General features: G+C 42.9%; 1 protein-coding gene across 1 annotated transcript in view; it reads left to right on the forward strand.

Annotated features, from left to right (window-relative positions):
* ZNF423 (zinc finger protein 423) overlaps positions 1–13736 on the forward strand; it is a 192374-nt gene that overhangs the window by 13902 nt on the left and 164736 nt on the right. Inside the window, exon 2 of the mRNA XM_009997455.1 lies at positions 11878–12078. Coding sequence (XP_009995757.1) covers positions 11982–12078 — 97 coding nt within the window. The 5' untranslated portion in view covers positions 11878–11981. The remainder of the gene's footprint in view (positions 1–11877; positions 12079–13736) is intronic.

Here is a 13736-nt window from a genome sequence, read left to right on the forward strand (position 1 = left end):
GTGTGTCTGTACAGCAGGGGCTGGCCGTGGTCACATGGCAGGTAATGCTTTTTGCAGAATCCCATGCTTCTGTAATAACTTGACCACCTGTGAAAGACCCTTTCCTGTCCTGCAAAATATGAGATGCACAGACTTCACTCTCTTTTCTGGTTGAGAATCTTGTTAGGTTTAATGACTGAAAAAAGGCAACTGAAGTCTTTTGCTGTGGTCTGGGTACCTGCATCAAGACCTGGTGCTGGTGGTGCAGAGATGGACGTACATAATGAGACTTGAGGGTAACAGGTCTGAAAGCTTGTTAGCCATACCCTTCTGAAGGCATTTAGGCACACAGGTGCCTAACTCTCATTAGTTTGAAGTCTCATGGGTTTTTACTACAGTCTGTTGTCATTCAGTGGCTATTTGACTCGTAAATACTTAGGTTGTCTATGGATGCTCCCCCTCCAGCTGGAGCTGGAGGGAAAACCTGTTTTCTCAAATTCTGCTCACTTTGCTGCTGTGCCCTGCTTGGAGGACTCCTGTGAAGCAGAGACTTGAGCCTCTGCCCCTCTGCCAGCATTTTCTGGTGGCAAAGGGACATGACCAGACACTTGGGAAAATGTGTCTTTTTCCTTAGGTGTGTGGACATTTGTTAGTGAGCTTTTTTTTCTCCAGGTTATTACTTAGTATTGGATCAGACTATAATACCTGCAAGTAGGTTATGGTCCAGGTTCACTCTCTATGTGAAGTGTAAACAGTTTTACCCGAGAAGCCAACTCCATGAACCTAACCCCACAGAAACTTCTTAGGTCGTTAACCGCAGTTCTGAAGATTTCCAGGCACAGTTATCACAGAGGCAGCTCCTTCCATGCTCCATCAGCTGCACGTTTGTTGTTCCCACTAGAAAATGTTCCAGGCAGGTTCTAAGCAAACCAAGACCCATGAGAAGTTCAGTGAAGAAATTACTGCTTTCCTTAATTTGCCTGTCTCTTATTTCTGCCCAAATACATTTTCCCCTCTGTTCCATCCTTTCCCTTTGTATCAGACCCACCCCTGGTGGTTTGCAGAGTGCTCTGGCTCTTTCACTCTGTCCTAACTAGTGCTTTGGGGTTTTTATAGATATAAAACAATGAATGCACATGCTGCCCTTAGGATTCTATAGGTTTGGGTTGTGAATGACATTCCTCCGCAACATAGTTTTTCAACAAATCTGTATCCTAAGTAGGGGAAAAGTGCATTTTGAACAGAAATATCTTCAGGGACATGAGGGTATTTTGTATGAAGCCTTGCTCTGCTTTCCTGTTCCACCTCCCTTTTCTGTGCATCCCCTGCAGGCTGATATACACTGGGGATGGGAATCTTCTGAGGGCCAGAGCTTATCTGTAGGAAGGACAATTCAAAATTCTGGACCTTCTAAAAGAACAACAGAGGAATCTGCATTTTGAATTAGACAAGGGGGGTACAAACATTGAAATACATAGTCACATTTGTCACTTCTGGTAAATTTCATCACCTGTAATTTTTCTTCTCTTTAAAAATCAACGGGTTTATTTTAATCATGAGTTCCAGCAGCTGTTATTCTGAGCAGAATCAGTCAATACCTTATTTTTGCATTTGATATGCAGCTGCAATAACAAGCCACATGGGAATTTTATTAAGCCTTCAGAATTTTTTGTCTGTTCAGGGAGCTATAGATTCAAGTTTTACACATATCTGGCTTTACCTTAAAGTAAAAAAAAAAGAAACAAAAAACAAAATAAAACAAACACAACCCCAACAAAACAAACAACTATTCACACTATTTCCTAAAAGGAAAAAAAGGTTTTGTCATGCCAATGAATTAAAACATGATGAAGATGTCCTAGGTTAGGTGTGAGTGGGATTCCATGGAACTGTTGGAAACAGGACACTTGTCTCCAACAGAGACTTAGAAATAATACGTTGTGCAATATTAATATACCCAAATAAAATTGCCACTTCTGTGCTGCAGATTTACATAGCTGATGATGGTCAGTATTATTGAACAGTTGCATGTCAAAGAGTGAAAATATGGTTTATGAAGAAGTGCACTTCACTTTCAAGTTAATGCTTGCTGCATATTAATTACCTTGTGCATGCATATGAATTTTAGATCAGTTTTGATTTGAACCTCTATATTGGAACCAAATGTGGCAGTTACTCCCATGCAGATGCACATTTAGAATCTGGAAGTAGGCAATAATATCTTGTTTCAGAGGCAAATAAGCCATTGTACAACTATTACGTGTCTTGGGTAAGTGGATTAGAGTTTTCTGCAGATGATACCAGAGAAGTGTGGATAGCTGTGTGCAAACAGACTTGGATTTGAATGCCACAGAGATCTACAAAGCAAATTGCTATTGGACATCAGAAGAAATGTGAGGTGTTGATATTTTGAAAAAGCAGTGGTAACTGTTGTCTGTACTTGGATGTGGAATATCCCTGGTAGTGAACAGAGCAACCAAGTGAGATGCCCCTTCTAGGACTGTGACTTTCTGATCTAACTCAGGCTGTGCTTTGCAGCTCAGATGCTCACAGGAGAGGTGCCTTCCTCCTTTGCCCTGCCATCTGTTAAGGAACCACTGGGCCTGCTGCTGCTGCAGCCCACCAGAACCTTCCCTTTGGATTTTGAGTCTGTTATTTCAAAGGAGACCCCAGGGTAAAAGAGGAGGGCTGAACTCCTCACAGTGCTGCCAGGGCATGGGGCATCTGCTTCCCAGCCTGGTGGGCCGAGGGAGACTGAGGTCAATAACTGGGGGAGTCCTGCAGTTGGGCACTGTTTCAGTAACAGAACCCTTGGTATGCTCCGGACTGCTCTGCTCTCCTTTTTCCATTGCATTTGTGGAAGGGAAGTCTTTATATCCCATATTTATATCCTTAAACTGGTTGCCGAACACCGAAGAGCTGATAAACACTCTGTGCTGTTAACACTGTAAAGTACAATCCCACTGCTGCTTACATGCAAATAAATAGTAACAACGTAGCTCTTTGTCAGCTTTTTGGTGTATAAATGCAGTTGTCATGTAACATAGAAACATCTAAATCATTTTAGTAAAAACACTAGGAAGGCCGAAAACTACCCACAGATACAATGAAGGGGAAATTTTATTGTTTGGTAGTGGTTTTTATGATTTCCTTATCTGAATTTAAAAAGAAACAAACTCTTTTAAAGTGATATGATGCTTAATCACTGTTGCCGTGTTTCACTTTACTATTTTTAATTTCACTGATTTATTGCACTTTATTAAGGACTGAGGAATTAGCTCACAGACTAAAAGCTGCTATAAAATGTTCATTACATCTTTTCTTGTAGCCATTACAGACACATACAGCTTTTCAGTGTGCCTGGTCAGTTCTGAGGTCACCATTTTTGTTACTACCCAGGAATCATAAACAAGTATTTTTTGTCATCAGTGAAAGCTTAATAGAAGCACATATTTATATATTTTGATTAGCTGCTCAGAAACTTCCTTAAAAAGAGGATGGAAATTGTTCCACACCAAAAAGTGGAGACTGTGTTTGATTTGTGCATAAATTGAAATTGTTTAATAGACTCTTTGAAAGGTGTGGGGTTGCCTTCAAGGTAATGATTTAAACATAAACTGACCCTTGATGAGGGAGCTGGAGTTTCAGTTTAATGTGTTTCTGCAGTTTTCCTTTGCTTTCAGTGCCTTCACATTCCACACAAATAATTCCTTCATAACAAGTGCCTTTTCAGAAGATGTATGCTGCTGACAGTTAATATAAAATTATTGCCCCTGAATGCATTTTTGTAATTACTTCCCAGAGAACTGTCTTTGTGTTAGAAGACATTTCACACTTTAGTAACATAAGTGTTTAGGGAGAACATGAGTAATAATTACAAGCAGTCTTTCAGTGAAAATAAACCTAAAAATTATAAAAAAAGCTGACGTTAAAGTTGGTTAGAGACAGTGAGGAATTTATTGAGCACGTTACGCCTGTCTGTATATTTTCCAAGTTTAATAACCATTCAGTAACTAAACTTAAAAAAGCAATAAAGAACAGAGAAGCTGCTCTCTAATTTTTAAGCAATAATGAAACTAAAAACTGATTAAAAGTGACATGCTACTACAGACAGAATAAAGAAACTTAATCTGAATGCTCCTATAGGAGATTTCTGCTATAATGGAAAATGAAATGGCTCACAGTTTGATCAATAAAAAAATTAGCAGCATTTAATAAAAGGTTTCTCTAGCATGTTGACTAAAGGATACTATGGAGGTCTTAAATCCAAGAAAACTGGGGGTGTAGGGTGAGTTTGTGTATGTGAGTGTGATGTAAAAGTCATTGACTGAGCAAAGCTGGTGGATTTCAGGTCAGGTGCTAGATGTAAATAGTTGCACTGCTTAGAGAACATGGGGCAGGACTGTCCATAGAAATATCTATGTTCTGGTAGTTACTGGGTGAGTACCCACAGCAAGCTTGGATTTGCATGGAGGCAGAACACAGGGCCAATTCTTGGTTTCAGTAGAGTAACCAGGGCAATGATACCTGTAGCAATAAGCACACACAGATACAGGTGGGCTCAGGTGAAAGCAAGGCACCCTGAGGCAACAGGTTGCCTGCATTATCCCTTCTGTGTGTGATGCCTGTGGCTGTGCTACAGCAAAGGGAGTGCAATGAGCTGCCAGTCCTCTGCCAGCTCTTCCCATGCTGTGAAACTCAAGATAGACAGTTCAGATTTTCTTACACATGGTAGCTGCTAATTTGAGAAAACTATCCTATCAGTTAAGTAAGATGAAAATTTTCCCTGGGAAATAGTGATTTAAGCAAGTTAATAGAAGAATGCTGGGGATGGTGCAGAACTGTCACTAACAATTCCATGAGCAGTGCAATGCTGGCAGAAACAGGCAGTGGTGGGGCAGGCCCTGGCAGCAGTTAGCTAGTTACTGCTGGGTGTTTAGCTTGGAACCCCTTTCTCTTAAAGCATGTGTGTAAGCAGATGCAGAAGGAGGTGTAGTACCCTACCAGAATAGTTATCCTTGGCTAAGATAAAGAAGAATCCTGAGAACTGTCCACCTAGAAATTAATATAGTTTAATACCTACTGGTGTGTAATAAGACTCTGCTGTGAAATGTTAACGTGCACTTCCTCAGGTTTCTGACTTTTGTATGTTTTATTGTTAACACACTTCACACAGAACTGTATTACTAGTATAATCTGTTTTTTGTCCTGTGGGTTATTATCCAGAGAGATACCTAGCACTGAGCACTCTCCCTCTTCCCTTGCCTTTCCAAAAGAAGCCCTTGTAGCTACCATTGCCACTTGTTGGTGGAGTCTGCTGTCAGAGTCAGACAAATGACAGCTTGGAGAGGCTGCAGCGGCCATAGCCCTAGGAGGGCACAAGGAGGTAACAATATACAATTTTCATGGTTCAAGGGTAGCCTTATCCTACTGTTCTTCATTACAGTACTGCAGTGAGATCAATTTTATTAAGTTGTAAGTCTTAGGAGGCCAACACCATTAACTACATGCTGGATCAAATAATTTTTTTGGTATTATGATTGTTTTTCCTTCTTGTGGAGGGAAGGCTAGATCCAATGCACAGATGTCTTGAGCCCTCAAGGAGTGTTTTGTGGCAACTGAGCAGGGTTGTGTGGCAGCCTGTGCTTCACTCACTCTGCTCTGTCATGTAGTCAGCCCATGCAATTTGATGTTACATGAACAGACTGTGGTGTTTCATGCTTTGTCCTTTTTGGCTCTTTGTTTTTTCAGCTAGGCACTTTTTTTTTTACCCCATGTGGTTTGACACTGTGTGAGAGACCTGTGCTGCACTGCGTGAGAGAGCACCAAGCCTGCTTGCTTTTGATGCACGTAGCAAGGCTTCGATGTGCTGCCTTTGATACGTGGTCCTAGGGCTGGGATGCAATCTGTGCTTTCTGCCCAGGTTTGCTTGGCTGGAGCAGGTTTCTGGCTGCTCTGTGGGGCTATGGTTGCCGTGGTTCCAATGGCTCACATTAGGGCCCTGGTGCACTGAGGGGCAGCACACACTGTGTACCTGCGTTCCAGATGCAAGCCTTTAAAAAAGATGGTTTTTGAAACATTGAAGAGCCACAGACCAGGGATACCCAGCAAAGCCAAAACTTTTCATCCTGTGGGAAGATTTCAGCTCAGATTTGTTTGTTTTCACTATGAAAACATGAGTGGTTTTTTGCTTCATTTCTTTCTTCTTTGACCACTAATGACAGAACTTTGCCTCTCCTGCTGTACGGCAGCGCTAGAGACAACCCGAGTGTCTAACAAACCACATAAAAGCAGAGACCCCTCCCATGCTGATTTGGCATTTGACACTGAGCAAAACGTCTACTAATGAAGGTTTAGATTAGGCTTTTCCTTTAAGTAATTTGCTTCTTTTGTTCTCACTTCCTAATTACAGACGAAATTTCCTTCCTGTTGTCCAGCCGGGGAGCAGAGCCGCGGCCCTGGGGCGGGAAGGCTGCACCCCTGGGCGGTCGCACCTCTGGCTCTGCTGAATCCCAGGAGGTGTGTCAGTTGTGTGCCAGCACCTCCAGAAAGTAGCTTGCAGTTCTTCAGTGCCGTTTACTTTTATCAAATGTCCTCTGGAAAATTCCTAGGAGTTATAGCCAGTTCTGAGAACCTTCAATTGTTTTTTCTCTGGGCCAAGGCAGAGGAGGAATGAAGAGATGCCTCTTTACCCCCCTTAATTTTCTCATTTTCTCAGACCTTGGCATTGTGTGTGCACATGCTTAGCTACAGATTTTCACAGCATAACTTTGGGCACTTTGTAGAGTGCAGCTGTAGCTCTGTGTACAAAGCTGCTGTAATATGAAGGACTGTCCAGCAGTAAGTCAGTGTATGTCTACTGTAAAGAAACAGCTCTTGATGGAAACCCTGTAGCTGGAGGTATTTAAAGCCAGACATGGCTCTGCACTAAATAATGTTCCAAAGAACACTCCTAGATTTAAAATAAATCCCAGCTTTAAAAACTCCTCAGGCTTAAATAAAAAATTAAAGAAAAGCCGCAGAAAATTCCCAGCACAAAGATAAAGGCTTGCTTGCCCTCTATTGTGCTGGTAAAATAAAAAGTTTTAAATGTCCGTATTTTATTCCACAGCTGAAAAAAAGAAGATAATTTTTCCTTTTTTAAGTTTTTCTGGCCCCTGTGTTGCACCAGGTCCCTTGGTGGAAATTGTAGGTAGGCATCAGCATCACTTCCAGTGTGGCTCTGGCTTTCCTGTGTTTCCAGTCCTGGATGCCAGCTGCAGTCCCCAAGGCTGCTGCCATCCTAGCTGGGCTGGCACCACAGTGCAGGCTGAGGCTCTGCCACTCAGTTCCCTGCACAGCCCCAGCCTGCTGGCGATGCTGTAAATCCCTGTCTGACTGAAGCAAGTGGAAATTTGCTCTTGTCTGAGTTGAACATGGTACGTGTAATCTGTTTTCAAATATTTGGCTTTAGGAGCACGTTATTCCTGTAACAGAGCTGTTTTGAACACAGCTCAGAAGGCATTTCTACTGACTGCAACTTTCAAGCTGGACCTTTGGGGATTCACTTTTCCAGCTTTGCCAAGTTTGCCACATTCCTTGGACCACCAGGTCAGGAAGGAATACTCCCAGTTCTTCATATATCCCCTTTGAAATAGTAACTTTCTAGAGTGTAAGCTGGCTTTTACAGAAAAACCAAGAGTCATTAACAACATTAACTTCAGTGACAATTAGAATAACATATTCTTGACTGTTGGCCAGATTGTTTAGGTCATAGGGTAAAATATTCTTCTTGTGTAAAGCCCTGCAGGCCTTCCACTGTGCTACAGGGGAAAAAGAAAAAAAAAAGAGAGGGGAAAAAAAGGAGAAAAGAAGAACAGGTTCCAGTCCTGCTTCCTGACATTTCAGGTAGAGCAAGGTGTATTTTCAAGGCTGATCTCTCAAATTGTATCCTCTTACTCAGATAAGAAAATTGTTGAAGTCATTATTAGGGATGCCAGGTTTATTAAAAAAATTACTAATAACTTTTTTAGTAAATGCAGGGACTTTTTTCCTTACCTTTGGAATTAATTAGTGACCATTTATCCTAAGATGTGGTGTGGCAGCTGCCTTCTGCTGATGTCTGGCCATAACCTTGTGCTATGCACAAATGTCCAGCTGCCAGCTGGGAGCTGTGCACCCAGGGTGCTGTGCCACCTTTGCAGAGGTGCTCCCTGGACAAATTCCTTACAGGTCTGTTTTTTTATTTTTTTAGCAATCTAATTAGAGGGTGCTTACTGTTGAATTAACTTCACTGATCTCCAAGGCCATCTTAAAGTACAGCTGTGTCAGTTAATACATAGATCTGTGCTTGATGCTACAAGGTAGCTACTGACCTTCAGAGGCTTCTGAAGGTGTCATTGGCTCTGATCCCCAAGAAGCCCTTCTGTATGGTAGTGTATGGACACATCCCCTCAGGGACAGGCTCGGCTCCAAATTTGTACCAGCTCTTGCTCCCAGTGCCAGCAGTGCCTTGGCCTCCCATGGTGGCCCAAACCCCTTCTTCAGTGTGCTTGTGCCTCCGTGCTCCTGTCCTGCCTGGCTGTGCTGGGGCGGGGTGTTCCTGCAGTTCTTGCCAGCAGGAAAATTACAGGTTAAAACTGTGAATTACTACAGCAAAACTCCTCAGAAATTAATTCCTGAGGAATGCTTGTGGCCTGCTGTCCTTGTCAGGAAAACTGAGCTCACCACAGGAACAGCTGGGCTGCTTTTGCAGCTTTTCCTTGTTGGATGGACCACCCATTCCCATCACAGCCCTGGCGCTCGCTGGCCTTTTTGCTTCCCTGGGTGAGGAGCTGGTGCCTCCCTGGGGCTGCCTGCACCTCGCACACCCTGCTTGCAGCTCGTGGTCAAAATAATAGAGACAAAGGCCAAAAAACCAGGAGACATCTCAGATTTTTCTCATTGGTGTTTGGTTTCCACAAGGCAAGCACCAAGTGTGCGGCTTGGCAGAGGAATCTGAAGACCATGTTATTCAAAGGACAGTAACACTGAGGCATGGCAGACATGTCAAATTCCTTCAACTTGCTGAAAACAGAAAAAAAAAATAAATCTCAGTTTAAAGTAATGTTGCATTTGCTAAATAATTCGTGCAAGATTCACTGTTGACATATAACTGTGTCAAGCAACGACACTTTTGAAAAGTTGCCTAGAGGATCAGATTTCCCATTCAACAGGGAATTAAAAAATGTTTCTGGAATTTTGCTTTGCAGTCAGGAATCTATTTTCTTATCTCACGTTGTACAATTTATTTTTCCTAAAGCAGTGTGCTAAATTATTTGTTATTGTTGGACTCGGTCAAATAGCTTTATCCCTGGTGTAGTCACGAAGTGTTGGAGTAAAACCAAGGATGAATTTGTCACAGTGTACTCACCAGATCAGCTGGTCTTAAGGTTAACTATGAAAAGACAATTTTTTGGCTAAAAATATTAAAGAAGGTCCCTTAAACCTCCTCAGAGTTGCCTAAAAACTCTTCATCAGGTTGTAGCAAAGTCAGCTCAGAAGGGCTTCTCTGAGGTCTCCATCAACAGGCGTCATAGAAGCAGGTGGCAATTCTTTAGGTTAGATTCATATGCTTGGACTACTTTTATAGGTTTCTGTCTTATAAAACCAGAGAGTTGACATTCTGATTTATTAGCTATCAAGTCTGTAGGACATAGAGGCTTTAAAAAGACTGAATGAACTGAAATGGTGGTGATTGCAGTGTGGGATGAGAGGCCAAGGTGGGCCAAGTAAATATGACAAAATGGAAGTGATGATTTGAATATGTGCATTAAATGATGTGTGAAATAAAACAAAGCTCACACAGCTTCAAATGTTACTTATTTGGTGTAGTAGTGGTATATAAAGAGAACCAGAATTGTGTTTTTTCCTTGCAATAGATTTTTATTTAAGGAAGAAGTCTATAAAACATGCAGTTCAGCAAACAGCATTTTATTGAATAAACATAGTACAGATGATGACTTGAAATATGGAGAGCTTGGTGAGTGATACTTTTTATACCTAAATCCCTAAATTCATTACTGCTGGGTGAGCAGCATATCTGATTTGTTAAGATGAACATTAAATCTAGCTCTTAATGGAAATTTTTTAGTAGAAAGATATGTATAATTTAACAGGAAGAAAAAAACTGAAAATGGGCAGTTAATTGCTAAGAGGGATGCTGTGATACACCACAAGAAGGGATTGATTTTTAATATTTCCATTGCAATTTGAAGGGTACATCATGTTATGAGTGCTCCATGGAAAACTGCAAAGCATTTTACACTAGTTGATTTATGTTATCACGTGCAGTGCAGAAGATGGTATGAAGTGTGCTGTGGCTGGATAGTGGTAGCAGAGCCCTACTAATGTGTGTGTCTGAATTGCAGTGCTTGTGGTAACCAGTTTTCATCTTTAATAAATTTTATTTTTTGACTCTGTTTCATGTTCTCAGCATTGGTTGTCCTTCATCTGTTTGGCCCTGATCTAATTTTAGAAATAATTCATCTCTCTGCTCACTGGTGTTTCCTTAATGGTTTTAAAACTCAAATGCATCCTGAACCAATGAGGTGACATCTCCCTCCTGGCTGTCTTGAGTAGCTCCTGAGCTTTCAGGGTCAGCCAGCACTGGTCAGGAGTGTGGGAGGATCTCATCTGCTGCAAGGGCCTGCAGTTCCATTCCACTTTGCTGGATGGTTTCTCAGATGTTCCCATCTTACCAACAGGGTGTATTTGGAGTGTGAGAGTGATCCGGGGGCGGGTTAGCGGTGCAGGTGCAGTGCCTGAGGCTCTAGCTTCTGGGTTGGTGGGACATGCATGTGGAAGAGGCCCAAGCATCTGTCTCAGCTTGTCACCAAAGGCCTGGTCAGTGTGGCCAGCATATCTAACAGATGGTTTCCTGGCTGAGGTGGCAACAGGGACTTAGGAGATATTTTTCACCTCTGCTGTCTCTCTGAGGAGTCCAAGTGAGAGACAGCTGCAGTGCTGCATGGAGCCATTGAGCATGACTGGCTTCAAGTATGTCTGGGTGGACATGGTGGTCAAGAGGGTGTCCTGGAGTCACGAAGGTTTGGCTGCAAGCCCATCCCTCATGCCAGGCCACTGACTGTGTGCTGGGGGTTCTGGCTGTGGCTGGCTGCCTGTGCCTTCCACCCCACTGCCAGCCGAGAGCCAGTTGCCCTGTGTGGGGACCTGCCCCCTGCACCAGGCTGCCTCTGGAGCCACCAGAGAGCTCAGTCTCCTTGTACAGTAATGCACATGGGAACTTGTGGGTTTTTTGGCGAAGATGCTTGTGTTAGCCCACAATTTGGTGACGGAAGAGGAGAAAAAATATCAGAGACCTGAAGGTCAGGAGCAAAGCTGTCAGCACAATGCAAGGCTCATCTGCCCAGCAGAGTGCCTCTTATTATTCACTGGGGGACCTCTCACATCCTGGGGTATATGTGTGCTTTGGGGGTCTTCAGCTAGATAATTTTTTTTTTCTTGTTACTAATGTTAGGACTTGGAGGTGGTGGGGAGAGGAGAGCACTGAGAATTAAAATTCAGCACATGCCTTTTCTTTGCGGGCTGTAATTAATCTTGCCAATTTTTAAAGCTTTGAGAATCTGGTTAAGTGATAAAACACTAACAACTTTATATGACAGAGAGTTAGAGGCTCTTGCTATACACCCACCAGAGAAGATTAGGAGAGAGTGTTTGCAGGATTCGCACTAAGCAGCAGAGAATACAGTTGAGAATTGTTGCACTGCATGATATAAAAACCACATTAATATAATAAAAGGTGTCGGGAATAATGTGAGAGCTGCTGTAATTAAATGTATCTTAATAAGTGCAACATCCTTCTTAAAGCTCTTATTTTTCAGACCTCTCAAACTTAGAGGATGTTCTTGCTGTTGGCAGGTGGCCTGGGAGGAGAGCTGGAGAGTGAAGCGAAGGACAGCCAGGCCCTGGAAGAGAGGAACAGTGTGACGAGCCAGGAAGAGAGAAATGAGGAAGATGAAGACATGGAGGATGAGTCAATTTACACCTGCGATAACTGTCAGCAGGACTTCGATTCACTGGCAGACCTGACTGAACACAGGGCACACAACTGTCCTGGAGGTAATGTTAAACTAGCTTTACAGTTCTGACAGGTGGTTAGCTGGGTAATTGGACATAGCAACAGCTTGAGGCCTCAAGTGAGATTAAAGAATTAATAATGTAATTTTACAGTTAATGTAATTTTATTGTGGTGCCTTGGGTAGCCTTTGTTCACTCCTTTAATAAAATTAAAATAAAAGCAACAGCTTTCCAATTGGAGTCTGTCAGTAATTACGTTAGATAAAAAAATGTTGTGGGTTTTTTAAAATGCTAAGTTTCAGGCAGAGTATTTTTCCCTCTGTCTCCAAATGTAGGAAGATTAAAAAAGTTAAATGACTGGAGTGGGCAAAACTGCCAGGAAGAAGGGCCTCTGAACCCCATAAGACAACATGATGATTTGGGAGATGAAAATTCATAGTGCAAGTTTTGTAATCCCACCCTAAAAATGCACCATTTTCCCTAGGTTATTATTGCATCACCTTTTGAGTTTTATGGAAGCAAGGACAGCATTAGCCTGTGTTGGTTTTGATTTTACTTGCTGTAAAGTAAGAACAAACTCAGAGCATTGATGTGAACAATTGCAACGTATCTTGCTTTTACATGGCTGCCTTTGCCTGACCAGCAGTAGCAGCAGGGATTCTGCTGAGCACCCTAAGTCCACTTATGGGAGCAGTAAAAGCTTTGCAGATTTTACCAAAGATTAAATAAAATCTTAGGAGAGAGAGAACAGTATCCATTAATATGTATTTAAATCAAAGGTCCTCATCCTTCACCTTCCTGGAATTGAATACTGTGCTATCACTTTTTCCTCCTCACTCATCTAAATTATTTTTAGGCAGTTGCTATATGGCAAACAGGTCAAGGCTGGCAGAGGGCAGAAGGGTTACTTTCTCCTCTGGTGCAGCAGTATTGAATCCTCTTTCCCCTCAGTGTGTATTCTTCCCTGGCCACTTAATTTGTTTGATAATTAGCCCATGTTTTCTGCTCTTTTTGGACACAAGTAAAATGATGCTCACTGAATTAAAAGCACAGGAAACAGTCAAGGAGGGAGGGTCAGGCAGGGGCTTTGGCTCAGTCCAAGTCCCACCCTGAACACATCCTCCTGTGTCTCACCCTGTCTGCAGGGATGAGGTTCCCCTGCCCTTGTTCCTATCTGCTTGCTGGGAGGAAGGACAGAGGGACACTGGGGCTTTTCCCCAGCCTGCAGGTGGATAGGGATTGCATTCCTACACCTGCCCCCAGAGCTCCTTGCTCTGAGCTCTAGTTTAAACAGTGAGTAGGCTGCAAGCTGGAAAGTGCATACAATTGGAAGGCTGTTTCTCACAGTCATTTCTTGGCCCGCCAACAACTATGGCATTGGCCTGAGACTTCCGTAAATGACATTTTTACTGCAGGGTAGTAAGCAAGAAAGGCAATTGAAGTATAAAAATCTTTGTTTTCCAAAATGGAAGGCAAGGTGCACAGCCCAGGTGGGCACTGGTCTTTCCCAAAGGAGCAGTTGCAGGGACCGGTTGTTCCTGACACCATTCCCCATGGAGAGCAGGACAGGCAGGATCCTGCCTGGCTGGGTGGGCAGCTGAGCAGCTGTACAGTGTGTCTCCAGTGGCTGGACCTGGGTGGTGCTGCTCCCTCACTGCCCAGTCTCCCACGTTGTGCTGGTACAGCTGCTTGTGGTGCCA

Source organism: Chaetura pelagica, unplaced genomic scaffold (assembly GCF_000747805.2).
Source record: "Chaetura pelagica isolate M959 unplaced genomic scaffold, ChaPel_1.0 scaffold425, whole genome shotgun sequence".
NCBI classification, from domain to species: Eukaryota; Metazoa; Chordata; class Aves; order Apodiformes; family Apodidae; genus Chaetura; species Chaetura pelagica.